The sequence below is a fragment of the Camelus dromedarius genome, chromosome 14, assembly GCF_036321535.1.
Source record: "Camelus dromedarius isolate mCamDro1 chromosome 14, mCamDro1.pat, whole genome shotgun sequence".
In the NCBI taxonomy this organism is placed as follows: Eukaryota; Metazoa; Chordata; class Mammalia; order Artiodactyla; family Camelidae; genus Camelus; species Camelus dromedarius.
Genome location: NC_087449.1, coordinates 36,182,384 through 36,210,287, shown reverse-complemented (window position 1 = coordinate 36,210,287; position 27,904 = coordinate 36,182,384). Strand labels below are relative to the sequence as shown.

The 27,904-nt window shown below is 50.0% G+C and overlaps 1 protein-coding gene across 1 annotated transcript in view; it reads right to left on the bottom strand.

The window, feature by feature from the left end:
• Window positions 1-27,904, bottom strand: part of AGBL4 (AGBL carboxypeptidase 4) — a 1,119,623-nt gene that overhangs the window by 108,294 nt on the left and 983,425 nt on the right. Inside the window, 1 exon segment of the mRNA XM_064493604.1 lies at window positions 7,933-8,022. Coding sequence (XP_064349674.1) covers window positions 7,933-8,022 — 90 coding nt within the window.

Here is a 27,904-nt window from a genome sequence, read left to right as displayed (position 1 = left end):
TTTGGGAGGAGATCTTTCACTTTTATTTGGTGTAGGGAGGGGGTGCTAAGTGAAGAGGAACACGAGAAATGCCGGAGAAAGGAAGACTGGAGAGGAAATGCCGTCCTTCAGTATGGGCCAAATGCATTGCATGGACAGAGCAGAGAGTGTGGACCTGGGGACCTGCGTGTGAATCCTAACTGGTCACCAGCTTTCTCTGACCAGTTTTCTCATCTTGATAGAGAGCTAGTAACACCTAATCTGGAAGATGGCTTTGGACTAGATTAGAGCTCCTGTATTTTAACTGCCTGGCACCACACCTGAATATTGTGATGGGCTTTAATAAACTCACTTAGATCAAAGGTTGAAAGGCAGTCAGGGTAGTGAAAGACAGAATGGATGTTAGAACTGGGAGTCCTGGTCTGTGAAGGTGACTAACTATGGGACCTGAGGACAAGGATACTGAACTGGAGAAGCCAATACACTAGCAGTCAGAGAACCTGGCTTATCTTTAAAATTAGAAGAAAGAACTCAGTTATTCCCACGGGTGCAGCCCACACCGACAGTCTATGATTCCATCTATTTTAGTCCTCTCCCCCAAAGTGGAAGAATCCTCATCTGTCAAGTAAGGAGAATACTCTCTCCTGCTGGGAGACACCATCAACCCCCTTAAGATCGGTCTCTATCTCTTCAGTAAAACAGGTTTGTTTCCTTTGAGCTGGTACAATCAGGAAGGTGAAAGAAAGCAGACCAACAGGTGAAGGCTGGAGGCTAGAGAGACTGGAGGAGGAGGAAATGTCGTGGCAGAGGATATGAAATTAGCTGGGTGGCCGGCAGGTATCACTGTCTTGTGCCAACCTTGCCTGGCCACGATGACCTTCATCCAGCAAACCAGACTGAACATTCATTGTTGTTATTTCTCCTGGTGTGCTTGGTTCAGGGCAAGGCATACAGCAGGTGCCGAATAAATGCTCATTGGAAGATTTTTCCAGGAATTCATTCAACCTGGACAAACTAGAGGGTTAGCTGAACTGATAAGCATTCATGCCAAGATATATGAGAGGCTCCTGCTCATAGGGGTGCATGGCAGGGAGCAGCTCCCCACTGCTCTCACCACAAAAGTCTCTGATGGGAACAGTACAGGGAGTCCTGGGAACCCAGGGGGGCTCCTGACCCAGCCTAGAGGTCAAGAAGAGGCCGTGGAAATTTACAGGATGAGTAGAGTGAGCCAGGTGAGAGAGGTGCCAGGGGAGGTATCCCAGGCAGGGGAAGCCATACACAAAGGCAGGGAGGTGAGAAGGAAGACAGCCTATTTGCTAACAGAGCTCTGCAATCCCAGGGTGCACAGCTCCACGATTAAAGACACAGACCCTGAAGCTGGACTAGCTGTATGGCCTTAACCGCTCGGTCCCTCAGTTTCCTCATCAGTTAAGAAGAGAAGAATAATAATAGCTACCTAGTGGGTTACTGTGAGGATCTCAGTGAATTAATGTAAGCCAAGCTGCCAGCACATAGGAAGTGAGCTGTTTACTCACTGCTCTTATTTGGTTTGGCTGAAGGTGTGGGGAATGGGAAGATGTTGAGAGAGAAGCAGGAGAGGTAAATGGGGACATGCTGGTCGAGCTGAGGTGTAAGATGGGCACAGAGAGCCACTGCAAGGCACAGGGTCAGAGCTGGGCTTTGGAGAGTGCCCCCTGGCTGCAGTCTGGAATGTGGTTTGGACTGAAGTAATGGATAGATGTCCTGAAGGTGGACAGGGTGGAGGTAGAGGGCAAACACAGGAGAAAGCCAGCAAACATAAAGAGGCTTGCAGTCAGGAACCAGGACCCCACATGGTGGTGACTCTGCAGTGACCAAGGCCCAGAGAGCCACGAGGATGCAGCTAACGGCAGGGAAGCAGTGTGGATTGTGACACAGATGGTGTCAGGATGGTGACGCTGATGACAAGACTATTTGTCTACCAGCCCCAGAAGCATCAGAAGTTTTTGCTTAAATCACACAATCCTGGAGAAAGGTGACTCGAAAATGACTGAAATTAAGTTTCTGGCCCCTGGCAGAATGTGGCCTTAAAATGGAAACCGAGTTCAGTTTCAGAAAAGTAAGGAAAGTTGCATTTCTGGCATCTCTGAGTATGGGGGATTGAGGCTTGCATGTGCCGTGCGAGTCTGTCTTCCCTCTGAAGCTTTAGGAGGGGAAGGACAGCTCAACCTCTTTACCATGATTTTGTCAGTGCCCAGCTCAGCTCTGGGACAGGGAAAGTCCTCAGTAGGTATGAAAATGTGAAGGTGTGAAAACGAAATGAATAAAAATGGACCAGTGATGGGCACTGCATGTTCTGCAGCTTCATTGAATGGTAATTACATCGGCTCCATTTTTGCAGACAGGTAAACAAAGGCAGGGTGGTGACCTCAGCTGCTGAGGGTCTCACAGGGGCCTGGCTGGGATGCAGCCAGTTCTACAGGCTCCAAAGCGATGTCCTTGCCTTTAAGCCAAGATGGGAAGAGCCAGGAGTCTATTTGCATGTGATTTGCAGAATGATTTACATATATGCCTGCATGGTTTTTCTCTAGAGAGTTCTGTGTGAGGTTTATGGATACTGTTCTCTGCTAAGAGGCAGGACACTGCAGTAGGAAGAACCCAAGCTTGAAGCAAGACACTTGCAGGGGTCGGGGGGGGGGGGTCTCTGCTGGGCCCAGATTGTGGGTCATGTGGCAGGAGCCACTCTAGCCCCAACCTGACCGGATACCAGACCTCTGTCCGCCCTCTGCCAAGCCCAATTCCCATCTAAATGATGGAATCACAGACAGTCTGGTCCTGAAGAGCCTGAAGTTCACAGACTCTTCATTCTCCTCCTCCCATCCCCAACTCTGCAATTTCACAGATGAAAAGACAACTCGGGGAAGCAAAAGGCCCCACGACATGACAATCCCTTAGTGGATCTAGTGTCACACTCTAGTGTCACACACGTGTGAGGCTGATTGGGAAGGAGAGGGAGGACAAGAGGAGGACAGGTGAGGGAGGGGGTGGGGGCAAAGCAGAGCAGGGGAGGGAGGGAAGGGCAAAGGTCACCACTTTACTGTGGGAGGTGCTAAGTTGTGCCTGGTCCTGGTGGTTGTGAGTGTGTGTGAGTGTGTGTGTGTCCTCCCCACTCCTCTCCCTGTTCCCACAGGACAACCCTGAGGAGTGAGCTCCCGGAGGGAGACCCCCCTGGTGGCCCCCTGGCCATGCTGAGCAGGGCTCAGTGGACCCTCGCAGCAGCTCCTGGAGGACCATATTGCTGCTGCATTTTACAGGCGGAGAAGCCGGCTCTGGGAGTTGAGGACTTGCCAAAGGTCCCCAGCTGGGAGGTGAAAGCGGTAGGACTCAAACTCGGCAAACTCAGGCCTGCCCAAGTCCAAAGCCTCAGCTGTGACCACTGCCCCTGCCGCCTCCAGAGGGTGGTGTGCCTTCCCCCAGGAGCACTCCACAGATGTGGGCTTAACTGAAGAGGACAAGTGCTCTGCAGATGGAACTTTCCAATGAGAGACATCCCAACAATTCCAGGAAGCGTCAGTGAAAGAACATTCACTTGACCAGGAGTGAGACCTGAGGTCTAGTCCTGGCTGGACTTCTGACTTGCACCGTGGTCTTCCCAGTGTGCAGATGAGGAGGGTTCAGCTAAATGACTCAGGAGGCAGCAGGGAAGGCGGGGCACACAGTACAGAAGTCACACGCCTGGGTTCGGGTTCACAGTAAGGATCAGAGGAACCATACCTGGCACCTGCAAGGTTCTCCATTAGTGCTGCCTCCTCGCCTATGAGTGACTTATTCAGAGCTTACTGTGTTCCGGGCACCATCTTAAATGTTTTATGGATATTAACTCATTTAATCTTCACATCAACCCTAAGAGGCAGGATTTCCATTATTACTTCTCTTTTGAGATAAAGGGACCAAGGCATGGAGAGGTTACAGAACATCCCCAAGGTCATCCTGGACGAAGCAGGGCAGCTGGGCTTCAATCCCAGGAGGCGCAGCTCCAGAGACCCAGCTCCCGGGCAACACGGGCGCGCCCTTGACCTCTCATGCCGTAGCTGGGAAACGAGGACAGTTTGACCTTGTAGAGGCCATGAGTGGGGTTCAGGGCAGCAGAGAGTGACTGAGAATCAGCCATCCCACCACCAAGGAGAGCCCTGAGGACATCAAAGCCCTGCCACCCTAAATGCCACCCCTACCAGAGCTCTGCCATGACAGGGCTTTACTCTGCTCCCAGCAGCAGGTGCATCGGCAGCTCGGCCGCAAGAACCGTGGTCCCAGCCAGATGGGGATGACCAGGCCCCGCGTGTCTGTCTGTTCTCCACTCAAGGTCACCAAGTCAGTTAATGGGAAAAAGATTTAACAAAATTTAAGGTACCTCAGCCATCATCCTTCTAGGCCTTCTGTCCTTCCCAGAACAAGGTGGGCTGGTGGGGTAGGAGGGGTGCAGATCCAGCTAAGGGCTGGTCTGCAGGGCTGTGGTCTGGGCTGTTCCCAGCAGGCTGGGAGATCCTTGGGAAAGAGTATGCCTCAGTTCCTCACGGGCAAAGTAGGGGAAAGATGCCTGTCTTAAGCTGCCTCAGGAAGGATGAACTGTGTCTCAAGGGACAATGAGAGAGGTGGGGAGATGGGCCACAGTGCCACATCTGACATGAATTAGCTGTGTCACCCTGGGTAAGCCACTCACTTCCCTGAGCCTCCACAGTCTCACTGTCACATGCACAATGTTGTGGGGGTGGCCAGAGCACTGTGTTCTTCCAGGCAGGAAGCTTGGCCTTCTAGGGCTTCCTATCCCTGAGGGGGCAAAAAAGCAGGTACAGGCTTGGGAGAACCAGGTTCAAAGCCCCCTCCCGCTATTTACTGCTGTGAGACCCGGAGGCTTCTCTTTCTGAACTCAGATTTAGCATCCCAGAGCCAAGACAGCATTTGTTCTTCACAGCAGCCCCGTGAGATAAGCAAGACAATGTCCATTTTACAGATGTGGGGGATGACACTCTAAGATCCAGCCCTGGGCCTCCAATACCTCAAGTTTAAAGGGAGAGCAACAAATACAAATCAAATGCTAACGAATCAGGGCAATGAAGATGACCATTGGGTGGCCCACAATGCAGGCACAAAGCAGGGGCTGAAAGCAGTGGCCAGAGGACCCACAGTGGGTACTGGAAGTGAATCTTGGGAGGTGAGGGGTGTTTGCCAGGTGACAAGGAGTGGGCCTGAGACCTCCCAGGCAGAGGAGCAGCAGGTGCAAAGGCCCGGTGGTGGGGAGAAAACTGTTCAGGGATTAAGCTGTGCAGGGCTGGGATATAAGGAGACTGAGGCCACCTGGGAAGAGCCAGATCATGGAGGATTGTGACCATTTACCTTGAGAAGGTGGTGGGAAGGCACTGGAAGGCTCTGCCAAGGAGCAAACATTGATTGAAAGCTCACAGAACAGCACGGAGTCTATCCACTCAGCATGGCCAGATTTCTTTTGGGGAAAGCAGGGTCAACAACAGAGTGAGCCCTGGAGAGCTATTCAGCTTCTCTCTGCCTCAGGCTTTGCCTGAGAAATGGGATGGTGACCCTGCGCTCGGTCTGTGGCCCACAGAGGAGGTGGGCACGGGAGTTGGGCTCCCAGAGATGAAAGTATTGACAGTAAGTCTACTGTCTTTTCACAAACAAGGACAAAACAGTTGCATCTGATCAGCTGGGGGAACAGGGCTGCTGCCAAGTTTAGTAACTGGCAGATGGCTGCCAGCAAAGGAGTTGGTACAACCAGGAGGGACTGGGAGAGGTTATTACAAGGACAGTGCTGGGGAGGAAGGAGGAGGGAAGTGAGAATGCCATGGAGTCAGCTAAGGTGCCTGGAGCGGGGGCCTGAGACCCCTGCCCAGCTCTGCCTCAGACAAGCTGCTTGTCTTTGGGCAATCACTCCCTCTCCCTGAAACTCAGTCTCCTTGTCTGAAACAAAGAGGGAGACGCTGTGCGGAACACAGCCCTGTAAAGATATGAATGGGGCGAATAAGCCCCATGTTTGTTTGCAGAGTGCCTTCGCACTTACAAAGCAAATTACCCGCTTCATCTTCTCAGATCCCCATGGGGAAGGGGTGGCATCTCCTGGGGGCCTGCTGTGTGCCAGGCACCGGACTGGGTGTCTGTTCGCTTTCATCTCCTGCCAGCGTCACAACAGCCTTCAAAGATCAGTATGACTGATTTTACCTTTAAGGAAAGCAAACTGCTAGGAAGCGGCGGAGTCAGTATCTGACCCCAAGACTGTCCGACGGCAAAGCACGGATACCCGCTGCCTCCCACGGGTTGTTACCACCTCCGTGGGCTTTTTCATATCCCTTCGACCTCATGGTCATTTTGAGACTAAAATAACCTCTCTAAACTTCAGTTTTCTTATATGTAAAAATATAGTTGATATTCATTCCTATGACATAGAAAAATTAATACAATCAAGATAAAGCAAATAACTTAGATGACATTAACAAAATAAATAACAAAATATGTAAAGTGCTTAGAAAAGTGCTTGGCTCATACATAGTGTCACATATTTTATACGTAACAGACCTACTAGAAGGTAAAAATGAAAAAGTACTGGCGAGAACGTGGGATAGGAGGAGCTCTTACACACTGCTGGGGGCAATGTCAAGTTGTGTAACGTTTTAGAGAGAAATTTGGAAACAGCCAGTAAAGTTGAAGACACACGTATCCTATGACCTAGCAATTACATTCCAGTTGTACACCTTAGAAAAATATTTGCACATGTGCACAGGTAACAGGTGTGTATCACATTTGTGTGATACAAATATGACATTTGAATCAGTACTGTTCTTAAGAAAAATCAGTGTAAACAACTAAATGGTCCATCTTCAGGAGAACAGACAGGTAAGTCAAGGTATAGACAGAAATGGAATAGAACACATGGAGAGAACAAGAGAACTACAGCTATACTCACCAACACAGATGCTGGGCAAAGCAAGCTCCAGTGCATACAGAATGCTGCCATTGTTAAAAAGTTCAAAACAAGCAAAACTAAAAATGCGTTGTTTAGGAATGCTTACATGTATAGTAAAACTATTAAGAAGGACAAATACAAAATTCAAGCTGATGGTTAGTTGTGTGCAGGGAAAGTAAGGAGGACAGAGGATTTAAAGGAATAGATAATATTCTGCTTCTTAGGCTGGTGGGAACCTGGGCATTCGTTCAATTATCATTTATATGTCACCTGTTGAACATATTTATATTGCTGACTAGTTGAACATATATATATATATACACACATGGATTATATATATTGTTGACTAAATATATATTTAACATGGATTAAACACTTAATAAATAAAATTCAATTATAAAGAGATATATTTGAGAAGAGAAATTACACCTTATTTATCTCTGGTTGTCTGATATGAAGCATGCATTCCTGCTCATGGTAGGTATTTTAAAAGTTGTTTGTTAACTGAATGACTGAATGAACGAGTAAATAATTTTCAATTCTTACTTCCCTAGTCCACCACACTTCTACCAATGTATGCATTGACCTAGGGCCAGATTTTTTTTTTTTCTTGGTGGTGATGCTGAGTGGGAGGAGGCCAGATTTCTTATTTTTGTAAACCAACAGAGACAAGTAAAACAAAACTAAGAAGTGTAGCTGACTCTATGACTCATCCTCAATACAGCACATACAAGAGAACTTCATTCAGCCCTACCTGTTCATTTATCCATCCACCCGTCCATCCGTTCATTCAGCCATTCTTCCATACATACATGTAGTCAATAAATATTTAGTGAAATAATACTAACAGAGTTCAGGTGCAGCCTCTTTAGAAGTGAAGTGAATTCTCGTCCGAGATAATGACTCTGCTGCATGTGACCATACCGTCCCAGAGGCCATCACAGTGTCCAGGTTGGGTGTAGGGGGTAGGCATGGGATGCCCATGAGATCTGGCAACTCACCTTGACACACAAATGAAGAGGGTGTTTCCCCCGGGTGGACTCGCCCTGTGATGAATACCACCTTCTGCTCTGCCCCTTCTCGAAGGTTGTCTGTAAGACAAAATGGAAGAGGTTGCTAAGGAGGACAGGGAGAACTTAGATGAGGAGTTAGTATGTGGGAGAGAGGGAGGCAGGAAAAGGATGCTTTGCACTGATCTCTTAAACCACTGGGTTAGAACCATTAAGTCCTAGCCATTACTGACTAGTTGTATTAAGTCCCTGGTTATCTAATATTAAACACTTACATTCCTCTTCTTTGGTGCAAATGATCATTTTAATATTATAATCATCTGAAGAAGTCATATGAAGTCCAATCCCAGATCCACTGACCATGGAACTAGGCAGGTTATGTATCCTTCCTGAGTTTCAATGTGCTAATCTATAAACGTGGATATTTTCTTCATAGGATTGTTGTCATAACTAAACAGGCTTACATATCGCCCAGTACACAGTAGAAATTCAGTAAGTGCCGGAGTAGCAAGGGTGCTATTTATATTGGTACTAGTAACAGTGGCAGCTGCCGTTCAATCAGCACCTTTTGTGGCAGGTGCATTATATACATTATTTATAATCCTTACAGAAACATGCACAATTAATACTCCTTTTATCAAGGCAGAAACGGAGGCTCAGAGGTTATATAACTTGTTCAAGGTCTACCTACACAGCTATGTAGGGTAGATCTGAGATTAGAATCCAAGCCCCGCTTGGCCTTGATGGAGTAAGAGGGACCAGATTTCTCTTTCATCTTAAGCAACTAGAAGATTGGACAAAAATGTACAGAATAACTGTTTCCAGACATTGAACAAGAGTCAGTGCAAGACTAATTCACGAGAAAAGGGAAACTAATGAGGCGTGCCCCATGACTGGTTTTTTGCCTGGCGGCCCATCCCAGACCAAAGAGCAGGGAGGGGTATGCTGAACAGAGCATGGAAGTCTCACTGAGATTGACGTTTAGGGGGTCTGGAGCAGGTGGGGAAACTCTGTAAGTTCCAGAGAAGAGGGAGCTCTGTAGAAAGAGTTCCAGAAATCTGTGAAGGGGTCTTCATGAGTCTTTGTTGGGTCCCAAGATATGCATGCACAGGGTGAATCTCCACGATGTTATTTAAAAAATGAACACGGAGTTGTGAAGTGCACTTTCTCAGGGCTCACACAGGGCTAGGCATCACTTGAATTCCCACCTCCAAAGTGGAAGTCTGCACTGATCATTCAGGGCATTGGGTAGAGAACCCAGAAGGGCCATGCCTTAGCAGTGGGGCTAAACCACTCTAGACTCACTCCAACAAAATTTTAAAATAAATCTCAAAAGGCTTAAATGGAACAAAAACATTTTGACTGCCTGCTATATAAATTCTAACTCTCTTTAAAGGAAGACAACAAAATCCAGATATTCAACAATGTATAATTCACAATATCCAGCATCTGATAAAAATTATTAGACGTACAAAGAAATAGAAAATTATGGGCCAGAATCAGAGCCCAAGCTCTTGCTGCCTCTACAGAAGTCCCACTTGTATAATAAAGTTTTGCATTGTGCAAAGACAGTATTAGACAAAAGCAGTAGCCAAGAGTGACATTTCCAGAAAGGAGGGGCAGGAAAGGGCACTTAGCCACGAGCAGAAGAAGGACCGACTGACATAGAACAGAACGATGACTTGAAGGAAATTCAGAAATGAACGTTGAGAGGAGCTGGATTAAAGGATCCCATCTGTGCTAGAGGTTGATTCGGAGGGAGGGGGCAGGTAGTAACCAGTAACAGGCTTTTTGCTTCTGAAATGCTAGGGACAGGTTATTTCGAATGTGGTTCATGATCCCAGCAGTTGATGCACCAACATCAGAGACTAAAATCAAAAGAATTAACCCTCTGAAGCCTGGCTCTGACGGCTTAGGACTTGCTTGGTCTATTGGGGTCACCAGTATCGTCACTGCTTCCCTAAAACTACATCCCTATAAGGCAGTGAGACATATAATGAAGCCAAAATACATTCTTGAGAACTCGCTCTGCACTCGGCTCTATGCTAAACACCTTTAGGAGCAAAGGGAGGGAGAGAGAAGGCTCATCTGCTACAAAGAAGTCTATAGTTTAAAAGAGGAGTTAGATACATGAACATTTCACGGACAGAATACAAGCTCCTTGAGGAACAAACTGTGACTTTCATGGTGTATGTTTAATGTCTTTCCCAGGACCCTGCATGGACTAAGTTCTCAGGAACTGGCCATTGAATTAATAAGTAAAATGTGCTCATACTGATCATGGTTTATAAAGAAATTCAGACACGTTTAATCTTTATCATGCCTCTGTGAGGTGGAGGGTATCCCATTTTACAGGTGAGGGAACTGAGGCTCCCAGAAGGAAGGGACATGCCCAAGGTCACAGAGCTAGCAGTCTCCTCCTGGACCCACTAATGACAGTATCAGATTCCGCACCTACTGCCTTTCTATCTATAATGTACACAGGAGAGTTTGGTTTTATCCCTTGTTGTTTGTGGAAGTTGAGGTATGTCTCAGTATTTATACTGCTTTTTTGCTTAAAAAGTAACAACAAAATAAACCAAAATGCCACCAAGCCCTTTTAAAAAACACTGTCTGACACTGACCCCATCTATCCGAGCAGCGTAGAGATGATAAATGGCATTACCGAGGCCTCAGTGAAAGCTACCTTTATGGATGTCTCCCCCAACCTGGTATCAACTCAATTGCATTCAGAATTTCTGCTGACCACGGGGAAATGCAAAATGGGCATTCTATTTGCACACTAATTTTACTGAGCCCCTGCGTCTTCATAAAATGATAACGTGGGGCTAATAAAAATCAAGCATCTCGGGTGCTAATATAAGCAAATGTTGATGCAGGCAGGTAACAAATTGCTTTGTCATTTAGGAGGCCGTAAAAGAGCATTATAATCATCTTTAGGCAAAATGGATGGGTCGCCTTTGCTTAGCTTTTAGCTTTCATTTGCAAAATCAATTTAAGGTAATGTAGCAGCTCTGAGGTGGTGTGACATGGGACCCCCCCAACACACACAATCCTGTCACTAAATCCCCAGACTCGTGCAAAGCCAATTAAACATATTCTTGGTGGAGGCAGCAGGGATGATGAAGGAAGTATGCTTGAACAAAGCCAGGGTGGCAAAGAAGCTGAACCAGGAGACCAAGAATAACACAAAAGGGAAGATAAAACTGGAAGCTTTGGAGGGGACATGCTCAGGGTCCAGGGGACACTCAAATGGAACTGGGACAGCCATACCAGGCTCCCCAGGTAACAGATGGTGTTGAAGTCAAGTGTTTTGTGCAGCATCCCAACACACACAAACACACAACTTTGACAGAGGGATAATATCCCTTTATCACCCCTCCACCATTTCCTCATTCGTAACACATTTATTGAACATCTACTAGGTGGCTGGGCACTAGCTTTTATTATCTTCTTTGTATAGAAGACCAAGGCCAAAAGACACTGAGCAACTCACCCTAGTTCTCGCAGCTAAGGGCTGGCGGAGCCAGAGTCCCCACCTTGACAGTCTGACTCCACCTGTGTTCTCACCTCTATGCCATCCTGCCTCTTGCGAACGAGGACAATAATATTATCCCACTACAATAGCAATTAAGTCATATTTATTCAGTGCTTACTCTGTGTCAGGCACTTTACATGTATGATCTTATTTAATTTTCACAGAATCCAAAGAAACATCTACTATTCTTACCCCTATCTTATAGGAAATTGAGACCTAGCAAGGTTAAATGACTTGTCCCGACCTGCATCAGTAACAAATGTGGGGCCGGGATTAAACCTAGGTCTTTATGAATCTCAAATTATACTCTTAACCACTGCATCATATCACTTCTTGGAGATTAAATAGGTCCTTGTGGTGGTTTTCAAAATGCATCCACAAATTCATTAATCTCCTCCCTTCAAGAGGTGAGCTCCCCCAACTTTGGTTTGTTGTTTTAAAATGCTGAACTCCAGAGTAACGTGTTAGGAAGTGATAGATAACTAATGAATCCCCTAGAGATAAATACACTTCCCCTAGTTGATTGTAGAACTTAAGAAACTTTGCATCTCATGCTGAGCGTGAGTGAGGACCAGAGCCACAACCTTGGTGTCAGGATGGAGAGAGAGCCTCAGTTGATCTGGTGAATTATCCATGGACCCGTGGTTGATGGATACCCACCAAGATGCCCCAGAGAGCACCAGCTGGGCCTTCTGAGGACAAAAATCTCCCAGAAGTTCACACTGTCAATTTTGTTTCCCTCTGTCTCCTGACAATAACTCTGATAATAACTTGTCATGGGGAGAGAGGTGTTCTGTGAAGGAAGAAGTGGGGGGGGGACCTGGGAGGGGAACGTGGAACGTTACAACAGGAGAAGGAATTTTTTTTCTTTAAAGATAGCCTTTCATATTTTCTTGACTTTAGGATGCCTTGGCCTGAGGTCAAGAAAATGCCCTCCTGTTCGTTTCCAAACCAGACCAGTTGCAGTCTTGTCCCCCGTAGCCTGGGGCCCACACAGGTCCACACTGCTTCCAAGCAGGAGAAAAGGAAATCCTGGTGGCAACAGCCAGCTCTGGACTGGAATAGCCTGGTCACTGGTGTCCCAGTGCAGGCGCCCTCCTTGCCAGCCCATCCTCCACCCAGCCACTAAAGTGGTCTTTTCAAACAGCAACTAGAACACGCCACTCCCTCTGCTTCTCTGCTTACAACCCTTGAGCAGTGCTCCGCTGTCCTCCGGGCAAGTCCAGCCTCCCTTGGCCGGCCCTCCCAACCTCCACCCCACTGCCTGGTCTCTGGTAGCTGCTGGCCGCTCACCTCCCCAGCCCCTTCCCCAGGCCCCAGCCTCGGCTAACTCTTGGCAGCCCCATAAGCATGAATGCTCCCTCCACACCTCCACACCTGGGCGCATGTTTTCCTCTTTATAAAATATTCTACTTTATTCAGACTGGCCTTGTCACTATCTTCCCAAGCAAATCTTCAGTTTCTTAGACTTTCTGTCTCTGCCCCAACTCCTCTAAAAAGCCTTTCCAGATACCTCCAGACCTTCACCCTCTTCGGAGCTCATGGAGTTCATCTGGGCCCCTCATCTGGTCATAAATCACTTGCAGCTGCTCAGGCAGGACCGAACGCCACACCGCAGGTCTGTTCTCCCTAAAGCCCAGCGTCTGCTAGCCTCTGGGCCACCTTGAGAAAACAGTGGTGTCGGCAAAGTTTATTTTCAGCTCTCTCACTCCCTCACCCTGCTGCCCTCTGGGTCACAGTCCCTTAGCGAGGCTCAGATCTCCCACGGCCTAAAACCTCATATCCATGAGGTAGACTCACCCATGCTCCAGGGTTAGGGACTGAGTGTTCTACCCTTGAGACAGAAGAAGAGAACAAAGATTACCATTGAGAAGAGTATGCTCATGACAGAGAAATGCTCCTGATGAGAAAGGAAGCATTAATTCTGGAATTTCAGTCCTTTGGGAAAGGAGCCTCTCCCCCTCTGGTACACCTCATGTGTTGAGTACATATTAAAACCACTCTTTTGGCTTTAAAAAGCCCTAAGGAGGCCTCTGACTTATAGGGGACTCTTAGAGCCCAGCAGAACTGCAAAGCCTGAGGAGTGGGCCAGCCTCACTGTGAAGATGAAGGGAGAGGCCCAGAAAGGACAAGCGACTGGCCCCAGGCCACACAGCCAGAGAGGGGTTGAGCCAGGCCTGGAACCTGGGGCACAGAGCTCCAAGGTCCAAGTGGCCTCCTCTTCCATTACTGGGGCACCTTGGGCAATGTCCATGCAGGCTGGTGCTTGGAAAGTGCCTGGGGATGCCTGCCTGAGATGTGAAGGGAGCCAAAATGCGACCGGCCTGAGATACAGAGGGCTAGGTCAGTCGTCACCTTGACAGTCACGGGGGCAGCACCCCTCAGCCAGGCTGCCCTGCTAGCCTGGGGCCCTGGGCCTGGAGCATGTCAGCAGGCAGCCTTCTGGGGGAAGGCTAATGGCAGGAGGACTCTCCCCACCATGCTCTCTCTTGATCCCAGCACCCTCCAAGCTCTTCCAGAAAGTCAGAATCAGAGCAGCCTGCTCAGAGTACCTACCGAGGTCAGGTCTCCTGGGGCACAGGCTGGGCGGCTCTGAGATTGCCAGGCAGGAGATTCCTCGGGACTGCTCTCAGCAACGCTTGTGAGAAGTGAGTCGAGCAGGGTTGGGACAGTCTTAACAGCGACTTTAATCAATCACATGGGGAGCTCTGGGCCAGGAGGGCCCTGTATCATTGTTCCAGGAAACAAAGGGGCTGGGTCTGCGTGGATGTGGGCTGCCCCCAGGTCTGGGGTGGAGCCTCGGTCAAGGCAGCTTCCCTCAGCTGAGTGTAACTTCCAGGGAGGAGCTCAGCTGTAAGCTGTCAGGCACCAACACTCCTGGGAACTGGGGAAATTGGTCCTGAAGAGAGGTGGGGTGGGGCACATAGCATCTGCTACATGGCCTTCAGCTGAGGCAGCTCACGAGAGTGGGGCAGATCTGAGGCTGAAAAGCAGAGTAGGCTGAGGATGAAGGACTTTCTTTTTCAGTTCAATTCTATTCGTATTTTCTAACACTGACCATATGCCAAACTTTGGGCTGGCCCCTGAGGACACAGAGCAATCAGACACTGTCCCTGCCACCCAGGAGCTCAAAGACTAGTGAAGAAGAAAAATCAAGCCTGGCTTTGCGGTTATAAACTTGAATTAGAGTCAGACAGAACAAGGGCTAAATCAAATCCTCCCATGTGTGACTTTGAGCTCTGAGAGTGTTCATCTCCTCACCTGCAAGATGAGGATAACAATATCAATGTAAGAGTCTCGTGAGAGTTAACTAGATAATGCATCAGGTCTATGCCCACAATCTGATGCATAGTATGTGTTCAAAAATGGTACCTTGTGGGGGAGGATATAGCTTTACTGGTAGACCGTGTGCTTAGCACGCACATCCTGGGTTCAGTCCCCAGTACCTCCATTAAAAAAAAATTAAACCTAATTACCTTCTTCCAAAAGATAGGGGAAGAAAAAGGTAACTTGCAGACACTTAGAGGTTATTTGGTCCAACTGCCTGATCTTCCAGATGCAAAAACTGAGGTCACTAGACTCTAAGCAACACATGACTGCCTGTCTTTTTCACATATTGTATTCCCAGTGCCTCGCACACAGAAGGCGCTCAATAAATCCCCATGGAACACTTGTCGGGTACTTGTTGCCCTTTGGCTGCACGAGTGAGTCAGGCTAGAACTGAGTGCCCAGGCTTTTCCTAACACGTGCTCTGCCTTTTATCTCGCCCAGCCTCTAGAAATGTCTCACCAGGTTCAGTTTCGGGCTGATTAGCAAATGCAAATTGAATTACCAGGTGCCCTTTTGCAACAAGGACAACAAAAAGTTTCCCCAGGAAAAGAGGGCGAGAAGAGGTGAAAGCTAGGATGAAAGTCGAAGACAATACATTCTAATCAAACTTGATAAATATGTAAATTAAAGCAGCTAAACAGTTGGCTTTGACAAATGACTTCTCGGTAATGGATTTTTCCACACTGGAAGGGGAGAGTTCAGCCTGCCTGCTAGTCGCAGTCAGAGCCCTCTCCTGCTTTCCCGGCAATGCGGGCTGGTGGGGTGGGCACTGGGATGCTTGGAGGCAGAGCAGAGAACTAATCCTTCTTTTAATGGACACCATTTATTGAGCATCTGCTAGCTGCTAGGCAAGCCTCTGTCAGCCCTGTGAGGGCTGAGAATCCCTGTCTCATGCATGAGGAAGCCAGGGAAGAGGCGAGGACCGGCCAACTCACCAGACCCCCAAGCCTGGTTCGGTGGGACCAAAGCACCAGCTGTTGCAAACACAAGTGCAATCCCTCCAGTGGCTTTACTGCCCCCAGGGCGTCTCACCAACTCAAAAGCTAGTGCCTTTCAGTTTGTTCTCCCCTCACAGGACCTGGTGGTGGTGTTCAGAAAAGAGCTTTCCTTAATGCTCTGTAGCTCCAGGCAGACCCCTTCCCTCTGGCCGCTTCCGTGGCTGTTTCTCCATCTGTAAACTTAGCTGTTGGAGTCGGCCCTGCTGAAGGCCCAGACAACATGAAGCAGAAAGGAGCGGTCAGACTGCAGATTCTTTGCAAAATACGAGACGATTGTCGTTGCAAGCACTAAATTTGGAGGCGGGGGTTACTAGGTAGCAATAGATAACCAGGATTATTGCCATGAAACAGATGAGTCTAGCGGGCTACAACAGAGCCATCAGGTGGATGAAAAGGAACAGGTTCTGAGTGGGCCCCGAGTGCCAGGCCCTCTCCATACACTATGATCCAGATCTCACCAGGCCCCCTGGGAAGTGAATTGTTTCCTCCTATTACAGAGGAGAAATCTGAGGTTAAGTCATTGCCCAGGGCCACCCAGCTTAGATTTACAGCTGTAATTTGAACCCAGTCTTTCTACTTCTCGTGACTGGTCTTTGCTCTGACACTGCTGAGGAGAAGAGTTCATTCCCACCTGTACCAAATAATCCATGTTATTCTGCACATCCACGTGTGCAGGCCCACGTGCGCAGGCCCACGTGCGCATCTGCCTCTGACTCAAACTCCTACAAATTCCTGAGCTTTTGTACAAAGTTATCAGAGTTGAGGTATAAACAGAAATTCAAGTTGAATGGTTTGCAGCCTTGGAAAGACACTATTAACACAATTTCCCCAAACAGAGAACCAATATTTATGAGTGCTCGAAATGCCGCAGGAAAAGTTTCCCAGTAGGGCTGGGAGTGATGCGGTCCAGGCCCTGAGCCGGAGATCTGTCTTGCCTGTTGCTGGAGGAATTTAGATTTGAAGTGTTCTTTCTTTCCTATTGAGATCTTCATTGACTTGTATAAAAATACCACTTTCAATCTCAAATCCCCACTGGCATCTTCATATAAGCACCAAAAATGCTGCTGGGCTTTGGAGATTTCATTTAATGAAGGAAAAGTATTTCTATTAAAGAGTGTAATTTTTTTCTCTCTCTCCACACAACATCTTCAGAGGAGACAGGGAAGCTGGATTGTTTCAGGCTCCGAGAAAATGAACCCCCCCACCCCCTTCTCACCTGTGATGCGGCCACACAGACTATGGAAGGCAAGGAAGGGTCAGTGATGAGGGGAAAAGAAGAGTAATTATAATACACAACCTCCCTGTAAACCGCCTGAGACGTTACAGTTTATGAGGGCGGTGTTTCTGCTGCCACCGCCCAAGCACAGCGCCCCCATGGTGCGTTGTCTGAGCTACTGCAGCCCCCCGCCCTGTGCCCTGTAACCCCTTCTCGGGCACAGTGAGCCCACTCTCCTGCTCCCTGTCCTGCAGGGGCTCCCTGGTGCACTGGAGGTTAATCCAGGCTGCTTACCCTGAGTTTGTCCCCTACCCACCTTCCCCTCTTCCCTCTCTCATCTGCTCATCACGCCTCCTCACACAGGGGCTCTACCTTGTTTTTCTGCCCTGCCCAGGGGACTCCCCTGGATTCTGCGGAGCTGGCTCCTTACCCCTCAGGTCTCCTCCCACGAGAACGGTAGCTTCCTGGTGGCAGGAACTTTGTCTCATTAACTTCTGTGGAGCCGGGTCTAACACGGTACCTGCAGGTATGCATGCTGACTGCATATTTATCGAGTCAAAAAGTACTGCCCACAGGCACTGAGTGATGTATGCTGGGGAGGGTGAGGGCCAAAGGAAGAAGATGAAAGAGACGATTGGGGTCAGCAGATGGTCCAAGGGCATCATCCAGCTGACAAGTGGTGAGAAGAGTGGGCCGCAGTCTGATGGAAGCTAAAACCTGTGTTCCTTCTCCCTGAGGCTCCCCTCCCCACAAAGAGGCCACAGAGCGCAAGGGTGTGAGCAGGACCTTAGGTGTGGCTGTGCCCCCTTTCCAAATCTGTCTCTGCCACTCAGTAGCTATGTGGTCTTGGGAAGGTCACTCACATGACCTCTGGGATCCTCAGTCTCCTTATCCATGAAATGGGAATAATCTTAATAATATCCATCTTATTGGGTAGTTGTGGGGACTAAATGAGCTAAACTAAAGCACTAATAACAGTGCTTGTCACAAGGTAAACCCTCAGTTAATTTTCACTATTCCCAGTCATTCAACAAGCATTGCTTATATTCCCCGTCACCCCCTCCCCAGCCCCAGGCTCTCTCTACCCTGTTCCCTCCTCACCCCTTCCGCTATTACAGCAATTGCCCAGCAGTATAATAGTAATTTGCTTCTCTTTCCATCCTTCCTTTCCCCTCTGGTGACTCTGAGCTTTTGGGGGGCAGAAGCCCTGTCATGTTCATTGCTTTGTGGCATTCATTTCCTTTATCTGAGACAGAGAAGGGCATTTTGACATGGTTGTTTTGATGCAAGAGTTTTGAAATGGCTGCATTTAAATGTAAAATTGTCTTTGAAAATTACCAGGTACTGTGTGAAACAGCACCCCCCCCCCTTGCAATCTTGTGCACGTCTGGTCATCACTGCCCTTCACTCCCACCAGCTCCTTACTGCCTCTGCTTCCTTCATGGCCAACTTGACCGGAAACCCACCCCAAGCCCAATCTCTGCCCCGCTCCCCTCCCTGAGCCCCCTGCCAGAGGGGAGGTCAGATATGGGGTAGTTCTAGGAGGAGGGAAGTTTGCCTGAAATGTCTCCTTGGCATGTTACTTGGTAATGTTTATTAAAAAGCTGAAGGTGTAATGCTTTGTTTTCTCAGCTGTGTCAAAATGTCCCCATTTCAAACCAGTTGTGTCAGAGCAGCTGCCTCAATGTGGCTGAAACAAAAGAACTGTGTCAAAATGATATGAACTCTGTGAGGAAGCCACCTGGCCTGTAGCAGTCCTCGTTAATGGGTTTAAAACCTACACCGTTGTAAATGGATTAAGGAATCAGCTACACTTAATACCAGCTCTCCCTGTAGTGATTCCTTTTTGTTCCCATGAGGATGTCTCCACTGCCATAAGGATCAGAGAAGTCAAGAATGCTGCCTGATGTCACACAGCAGAGATGACTAGAGCTGAGTATGGTCTAGTTAATCTCCCCCATTTTGGTGCCAAGGCACCAGGAGAGAAAGTGACTTGAGCAAGGTCTCACAGTGAATTGGATTTTCACATTAGGTCAGAAACACGTGATCAGTCTTGGATAACTTCTCCACACTGTGCACTAAATTTTGGACCACAGCATTACCACTGAGCTCATGGCACGCATGCAGCAGAATGAAACAGAGACCGCAGCCGGCTGCTAAAACCCTAGGCATGCTGCTTGAAGACTGGATTGGCCATGTTCTCAGTTAAAGAAGCTTTGGTGTCTGACCAGGCAGGTTGTCAACATCCCATTAGCCAGGCAGTCCAGTGGAGCAGCAAGCCCTGGGTGGCGCCCGCTGCAGGAGGGAAGGGCAAGCTGCTACAGCGTGGGGCGCAAACCAGGAGCTATTTGCATGTTTCCATAATTGGTGTTTCTGTAGTGGGCAAAATAAATAAACCCCTGTTAACCTGAGTTAGGAAATTACATATTCCTACTGTCTTCATGGTTCCATGACTCAGCTTGAATGGAATCTGTCTTGAATAAAATAAATTGTAAAAACTTAATTCATAAGAACGTATTTCCAGAGGGTGTTCTCATACAGTGATGTTATATGCCCCTTGGATAAGGCTTCTAGGATAAACCTGGACTCTGTATACAAATTCTATCTCAGGCTATCCCTGTGGCACATGGACCAGAGTTGGGCAGACCTGGGTTTGAAGCTGTGTGACCAGAATAACCATGGTTTCATCACAGGCTAAGTGAGGAAAGGTGTGTAAGTTGCAGGCGCTCCTCAAAGGTACCCTATGTTATTACTGAGCTCAGAAGCCTTCAGTCCCACCTTCCAGTAGATCTTTTTCCTCTAGGAAGGCCCAGTCCTGAAGGTGTTGTCAGAGCACGTGTGGGCTGAGGACAAGAGAAGTGATTTAGCACAGAGGCTACAAGCAAGGACTTAGGCACCAACCAGAGCCATGCCTCCAGCACTCTCTGGGCATGTGACCTTGGGCAAGTGACTTCACTGCTTTGTGCCTCAGTCTTCTCCTCTGTAAAATGGGATCATAGTGGACCATCACCTAGTCATGCTCTGATGAGTAAATGAGTTGGTAATTTGTAAAGCACTGAGAACAGTGTCTGGCACCTAGACAATCTTGTATAAATATTTGGTTTTTAAATAAAACAAGTACAGACTAATGATACCCATTCCGATGCTCTGGGTCTGCAGAGGGAGATGCTTATTTGGGGGCCCTCCCCTGTGACAGGCCCTACCCCTTCTCAGAAAGTCTCCTATGGGTATTTATTTTATAACTAGTTTTTTTTTTCCAGATATGTGAGGCTAGTACATAGACAAACATTTTATTCTCTGGTTTTCAGCCCTGGCTGCATATTAGAACCACTTGGGAAGCTTTTTAGACATGCTGATAGCAAACCACCTCCTCCCTGCTCTACACCTCTGCCCTATCCAAGGTTTGGGGGCAATGGGGGCTCAAGCAAATTATTCCTCTAACGCACAGTCACAATTGCAAACCACTGATCCAGTGTGAACTGGGGCCAGGCCCTCTACTCCCTGGGTTTTGGTCTTCTTACTACATCATGTGTAGTAGGAGTGAGTGGGGCTAGGTGGCGTCTCAGCCCACTCTAGTTCTAAAATACGATCCTGAAGGTTTGAAGGACCCAAGAGCTGCTTGGGATGGCTCGGCTTAGACCTCATTGGTCTTAACAGGCGCTGGGGCGAGTGGACAAGAAAACATGCACACACAAGCAGGTAATTCCTCGCAGACACAGTCCCTTTCTAGGAACAGGATGAGAAGTACTAAGATAATAGTGGTGCAGCCTCTCCGAGAACTCACAAAGCTTAGAGCAAACAGATTGGATTTATAATGGAAATGGAAGCCATGCTCATGAGGAGAAGGAGGAAAGGCATTTTCAAATGAAGGAGGAGGATTAATATATTTGCTCAAATGTATGCTCGCCAGGACACAGAAAGAACCAGGATTCTGAGAGGGCAGGAGAAGAGGGAGGGAGACCACGGTAGACAAGCATCTGATCTGTGCAGGCACCAGGGGGCGGGCTATCATATGATCTCATCCCAAGCTGGCAGCCTCCCAGGGGGCAGGTGTCTGATCCCCATCCTCCAGATCCCACAGGTGGTGAGCAGCTGTGCCAGACAGAACTCAGGCCACTGACTCCAAGACCCTGTGCTCCTTCCCCTCTGACTGGGTGCCTCACTTACCCAGGGCTTCCTATCCTCAGAACCTCACATGCCCAGATCACAGCAGAGAGACAGAAGGAAGCAGAAAAGGGCTGAGAAGAACAATCCAGACATACAACCCAATCCTGTCAAGTCTCAGGAGAACCTGTTGGGGACAACGGGGTGACAGGGGGACCTTCCCGATTTCTGGGGAAAGAGGGGTGCACAAAGCCTACCTTTGTGAGCTAGTCTATGAGCACCAAGTGACATAGGATGGGAACTGGCAAAGTCCCCACGGAGAGACTGGGCCCTCCCAGGACATGTTCTTGACAGCCCGACACTACGCACACATCAAAAGGAGGCAGGCATCAGTTGGCAGTGGGCTGGAGCACCTCTGGGCTCTGCAGGGCAGCACCAGCCCAGCCTGTCCCTGGCAGGGGGAGGGCAGCCCGACAGCACTGGGACGTGGGTCCGCTCAGCGCAGCCAGCACCACAGTGCGGTGACCACAATGGGGTGGCCGCAGCTGTGGCCCCTGGCCTCACCTGTCCTGGGACCCCTCCCCCCACCCAACCCCGGCACTCAGCCGCTGCCTTCTAGATGTCATTCAGCTTCTCTCAGACACTTGTCCCTACCACACATCTTTGGGGGAAACCAGGCTCACACTCAGGACCAAACTGGCTCCATGGTGGCCCCTATCTCTTCACTTGAGGGTCTGAGAGAACAGCATCTGTCAGAAGAGTCCCCAGTCCACTCCCACACCTTGGCCCACTGCGTGCCAGTGCTGAGCGCGGAGACCACAAGAGAATGCAGGCTCGGGGCGGCTCCCCGGAAACTTAGCACCTAGTAACCAGGTACCACTTAAAGAATTGGAAGTAAACTTGTTTTGGAGGCCTGGGGGCTGAGGACAGTATGCTCCTGTGGTCTGGAGGGCTCAACAGACAGGTGCTCCCAGACAGGCCAGTGCCCAGCTCTATAGCCAGTGCCAGGGCGGGAGCTTCCTGGGGACTAGCTCCCTCACTCCCGTCAAGTTCAGAGCCCTGTGGACTGGGCTGGGCTGGGCCGGGCCTGCCTCACCCCCCCGCCCCCCCCCCCCGCACTCTGGTTCTCAGGGTGAACTGAAGGTCCTACATGGCGGGGCTCGCACCCTCTCCTCCCTGGCGCGCAGTAGGTGCTCCACGTGTGACTGTGGAAGTGGGTGGACAAGCCACTCGCTCACTTTAAAGCTCTGCCTTCAAATAGCACCCACGTGGTTGATGTGACTTCCGGAAGAACTGAGGCTGGCTTTCGCATGGTGCTAACGTGGCAATGACAGGGTGGTAAATGTCTATCTTCCCATCTTCTAGCAAGGCCATATTCTCCAGTCCCAGCATTCCCCACACTGTCCTTTCAAAGCCCTTTTCTTTAATGCCAAGTGGAGGAGTTCCAGACAGCCATTTGCATTTTCAATTCTAGAAATCATTAATGTTTTAAAACTGCCAGCACCATGGTTTATTAACACACTTACATTTCCTACCTGCTACTGTTAAAGGGAAACTTTCTATTTGAGAAACATCCCAACATGGGGTGATTTTCCAAGTTTTGTTCAAGTTCTGCCCTCAATTCCCTGTTCTCAGGATCTCAATGTGGGAGACGGGTCTGTAAGCGGAGAGGGAGAATGTTGAGTGGCTGCCACGTGGACTGAGGGATGCATAGGGGTGGGAGCCCAGAGGAGACCCAGGCACAGCCTGGGGGTCGAGTCAGGCTTCTCAGAGGAGGCCTTCCGATTCCAGGGGGACATTTCTGCAGACTGGAAAGAACTTGGAGAGAATCACAAGACCTGTGTGTCGACCTGGCCCTTTCGATTACTTTCAGTCGTCATGGCAATGGGTTGAGGTTAAGATCAAGGGTCTTTGGGCCAGACAGGCCTGGGTTCACGTCCCAGCTCGGACACCACTGGCTGGGTGGCACCAGTCCTAACTAACAACTTTTGAGCCCTTTCTGGGTGTCAGGAGAGGGCAGACCTTCTGGGCCTGCTCAGTGCAGTCAGCGACCTCAGAAGGGGTGTCCTCGCTGGGTGGCTACGGCTGTGGGACCTGACCCGGTTGGTCTCCTCTCTCGCCCCTCCCACCTCACATCTGCATTCACCAGTGTGGGCGACTTCCTTTCATTCTTACAACCACCCCACAGGGCAACCCATCATCCCCAGTTCACAGAACAAGACACTGAGAATCGGAGAGGTTGAATCACTTGCTCCAGATCAAGAGGTGGCCAGTCAGGATTTGATCCCTGAGCTTCAGGGCAATTAAACACTGAGCTCTTCTACCACTCACTCCAGAGAGGGCATGAGGATTAAAGCCGGCGGCAGCTCGGCAGGGACACTCAGTAAGGCAGCTGCTGTGGTTGCCCACCGTCTCCAAAGCCCAGCTCATTAATCTCTCCTTCGTTAATCCCCTCCCTCTGCCCTGATCTCTCCAGCCAAAGGACCCTGGGTGTCCCTGGCTCACAGTCCCTGTGTCACTGCCATCATCACCTCCTTCTTCCTATTCACTCCGGGCAACTCTCACGGCTCTTGGCACGTGTTCAGGCTGCAGTAGTGCTGGCCACACAGATTGAGAGAGAATACTATTAACCACACCAATTCCTGGAAGAAGACGTTTGCCAGAGATCTTGAGCCTGGACACATCAATATCAAAATGACACAGCTATAATTTGCTTTCAGATTCAAACTGGAAAGGTGAACTTTGACCCTGTCAAAAATTAAGAACGATTTAAATTGAAACACAAAGTTGTTTCCTCTGTTCTGGGGCTCTGGATTTCTAATTAATATGCAGCATGATTCTAGGGGCTGCAGGGGATCGGCGAGATGGGGTCCATTACCTTGCAAACCGAGCAGAGCTCAGGAGAGAGCTTTTTGCTCCTTGGTTCGTTTATTTTTCCTTTCTGGGATGAATTGTGTTTCCTGTGCTGTAAGTCCTCAGAGGAGAGCAATCCCAGGCAATTAGAAAAAAATAATCACTAGAAGCTGAGCTTGTACAAAAGAACCCACAACCAAACAGCCCTCAATGCGATCACTCACCCTCCCTGTCCCAGAAGGTAGCGGCACAGCCCCAGGAGCTGGAATTTCAGCAGCACTAGCCCAAAGGTGAGGCTCCCCTTTTGGGAGGCTGAGGGTAGAGGGCCCCCCTGAGCAGGTGCTACCACTTAACTCAGAGTCTTGGCAAGGCAGCTCTGGGGCACTGGCAGCCAAGGCTCTGAAATAGTGACGCGGGGACAATGGTGAGTGACAGGGACCTCATTCAGGCAACAAGGGGGCAATCAAAGCAAAGCTACAAGCTGGGAAAGGAAACTGCCCGAACAGAAGGCGAGAATGCAGCCTGGGCAGCGCTTTCTTGGAGCTGCCACCACGCCTGCTTGGGGCAAGGAGACATGGGGTGATGTTCCCAAACCTGCAGATCCCCAAATTTGCATGAGTGAGAATCACTTGGTGTGTCTGCTAAAATGACAGGTCCCTGGGCCCCCCTCAGGCTCACTGAATTAGAATCTCCAGCAAAGGGCCTGGGAATGGATAGGTTTTAGACCGGTGCTCTGGACGCTCCTTATGATCAGCTTTGGAAGTGAGTGGCATGCAGCACTGCCCCTTTCCTTATTGGAGACCCTGGAGACTGCCTGGCCTTGGGCAGGTCCCACCCTTTCCCTGAGCTTCCATTTCCACGTCTGTACAACGGGGATGGGACCCCTGCCTCTGGGGTCTGCCGTATCTGAGGGAGATACGCTGAGTCCGTCAGTTCCTGGCAGCTGGGAGGTGTGCAGAGAGTGGGGGGCCTGCCCTCGCAGGTGTGAGAAGGCTGAAGTCCTCCAAACTGGTGCCTCCAGTGGCGCCTTGAGCCCTTCTTTTTATCCTCAAGTTTTTGTCGCACAGCCCCTGACCTTCAGCCTCAAACAGTAGGCGCGGTCCAGGGATGGGCCCTCAGCTCAGAGCAGGGCTTTGAGGAGTGAGTTCCCTCCCAGCTCATCAAGTCCACCAAGAAATAGGACTCACTGGGGCAGAGAGGGGATTAGTGGTCAGGAGACCTGGGTGAAGAGATGTGGGCCCGAGAAGGTGTGTCATGGGCTGACTTGTGTCCCCCAAGTTTATATGCTGAAGTTCTAATTCCCGGTACCCCCAGAATATGGCCGCATTTGGAGACAGGTTCTTCAAGGAGGTAGTTAAGGTAAAATGAGGTCTTAAGAGTGGGCCCCAATCCGCTATGACCGCTGTCCTCACAAGAAGAGATCAGGACACAGGCGGGCACAGGGGAGAGCCTTGTGAAAACGGAGAGAAGACGGCCCTCCACAAGCCAAGGAGAGAGGCCTCAGGAAAACAAGCTGGCTGACACCCCGCTTTTTGGGACCCCAGAACTGTGAGAAAAGACCTTTCTGTTGTGTAGGCCCCCAGGTGGCGGGGTTTGAGGGGCAGCCGGGGTGCACTGAGACAGAGGGCCTGGCTTTGGTGTGGGCTCCTCCCCCAGCTCTTCGATACCTGCTTTGGGAACGTCTCCCTCAGCGGTCTCGTCTGTGACAGAGGAAAACAGTCTGTTTGACTCAAGGTTGTTAACTGGGCAAAACTCAAAGATGATCTAAGCGTGGCACGCCTGGCATTTACTACATGTGTGATATGTGTTCATTCTCCTCCCTGTTCAGCCGTGTCCTGTGACCTGTCACCTCGATTTCATCCCCCAGGAAATGGGGGTGCAACCCTTGTCTACCTCATCTAACAGAGCTGCTGGGGAGCCAGCGAGATAACTTGTGTGACAGGTTTAAAGAAGAACAGAGACTTTACAGACGGGCGGAACCACTGCGCCCAGGCGAAGCAGGACACCGTCCTCCCCAAGAGATACCTTCCAGCTGAGATCTGAAGTACAGAACCACAGAAAGGGCCTTGGGTTTAGACACAGAGGCTCTGGGTCTGAGCCCCTGCTCTGCCATCTCTGTAAAAACTTGGGCATGCCCCTCAGCCTCAGTGTCCTGCCTATGAGATCGGGATGGGGATGGCCGTGACGGAACGTGCCCACACTTTCCATCCATGCACCCACCAAGTCCCGAGTGATTCCGTGGGCTTGACCAACCCAAGAAGTTTCTCCTCCTGCTCCCAGTGGCATTGTGTGAAATCTTAGAGAAGCTCTACTTCTTTCCCATCGGGATTCCCTTCTGGCACAGACATCACACCTTCAGAAAACCTAACGGAGAGCACATGGGCCCTGCCGCCCTTCAGCCTGCAGCTGGGGTCACCAGCAGACTCAGCCCAACTCCCTGCCCCTCCCCTCCACCTGGGCAGTCCGTGCGCTTCCAAATCGCAGCTGAGCTCTCGCTTCTCCCCACCATCCAACATGACCCAGAGTCAGGACAAGGAAGGCATTTGGGGATGAGGCAAAATGCACAACGAGAATGCTCTCAGACTCCTCTGGGGTCCTTAATGAGCCATGTCTGTGAGGGGCCCACTGCTCAGGCTCTGCTCCAAGGCCATCCTGAGTGACTCTGCCCTGTGAGGTCACGGGCACACTTCCACAGGATGGAGGATGGCTCCTTGCCTACCTGGGGCTGGTAGGCCCGTGTGAGTGTGTGTGTGTGTGTGTGTGTGTGTGTGTGAGCTCACACTAGGCACGCTGTCATGTCAGTACTAGGCAATACTGGGGCAGGGTGGGGTGGTTGAAACTCACAGGGGGACCAACACAGAGGGGGCAGGGGGATGTAGGTCATGGGAGCGGGTTAGGTGAGGGGGTGATGGACAGAGAGAGCAGAGACCCCCAGAGAGACAGAGGCAGATGTGGGCAGGTAGAGCTGAGGCAGAGAAGCAGACAAATGGGGAGAAGAGTGCAGAGAAGGACATGAGCAGAGGAAAGGCCAGGGCAGCTGCCAAACCATTGGCTTCAGTTAAAAACTTAACTGGGTGTCCAGAGACGGTGGGGTGGCACTGCTAAGTGGAGAGAAATGGGTAGGAGAGAGGGCCCCGCAGGCTCTCAGTCAGTAGGTGATGACTCTTCGCTGCAGGCTGTGCCCTGTGCTGACACCACCCCAGCCTGGATGGAGGGAGGCAGCTGGAGAGGCTGTTCATGTGAATGAAATTCTCTGGTCCCATCCTATGCTCTCAGACTTGGGTGGTCAGGCTGCAGTAGAAAAAATCCACACTGGGGTTTGAAACCCAGATCTGCTGATCAGTGGCTGTGTGACCTTGTGTCTATTTCTTCACCTCTCTGAGCCTCACTGTCCTCAGTGAGGTAGGGGCACTCATGCTATCTGCTGCCTCTGTTCCCATGGAGTTTCTGATGATCCAGTTGGTGGGTGTGGTCTGTGGGGGCCCTGGGCCAGCCCCGGCTGGCAGCTCTCCCCACTTTGGGGCCCTGTTCATGCTGACCCTCCCACAGGCTGGCAGGCTCCTCTGAGGTCTCCGCTCAGGTGTCAGCTCGCAGGGGAGCCCTCCCCGGTCACCCCTACACAGCAGCAGCCGGCCCCTCCACCTGCTTCCTGTCCTTGCCACACGCTCATCACCCCGGATGCACAGATGTTTACTTTCTTTACCCCACTAGAACACAGGCTTCGTAAAGACAGCAACCTCGCCATTTCATACTGCCGCAGGCACTGAATAAATACTCACGGGAGGGGAAAGGGAAGAAGGGCGGGAGAGGGGGAGGAGGAGGAAGGGACATTCGCACCCGCGTTCACAAGGTGGCTCAGAGGGTCAGGAGGAAGCCCATGTGTTTGGAAAAGATGATGGAGGTGAGGCCTCCGACTCCGTTGGT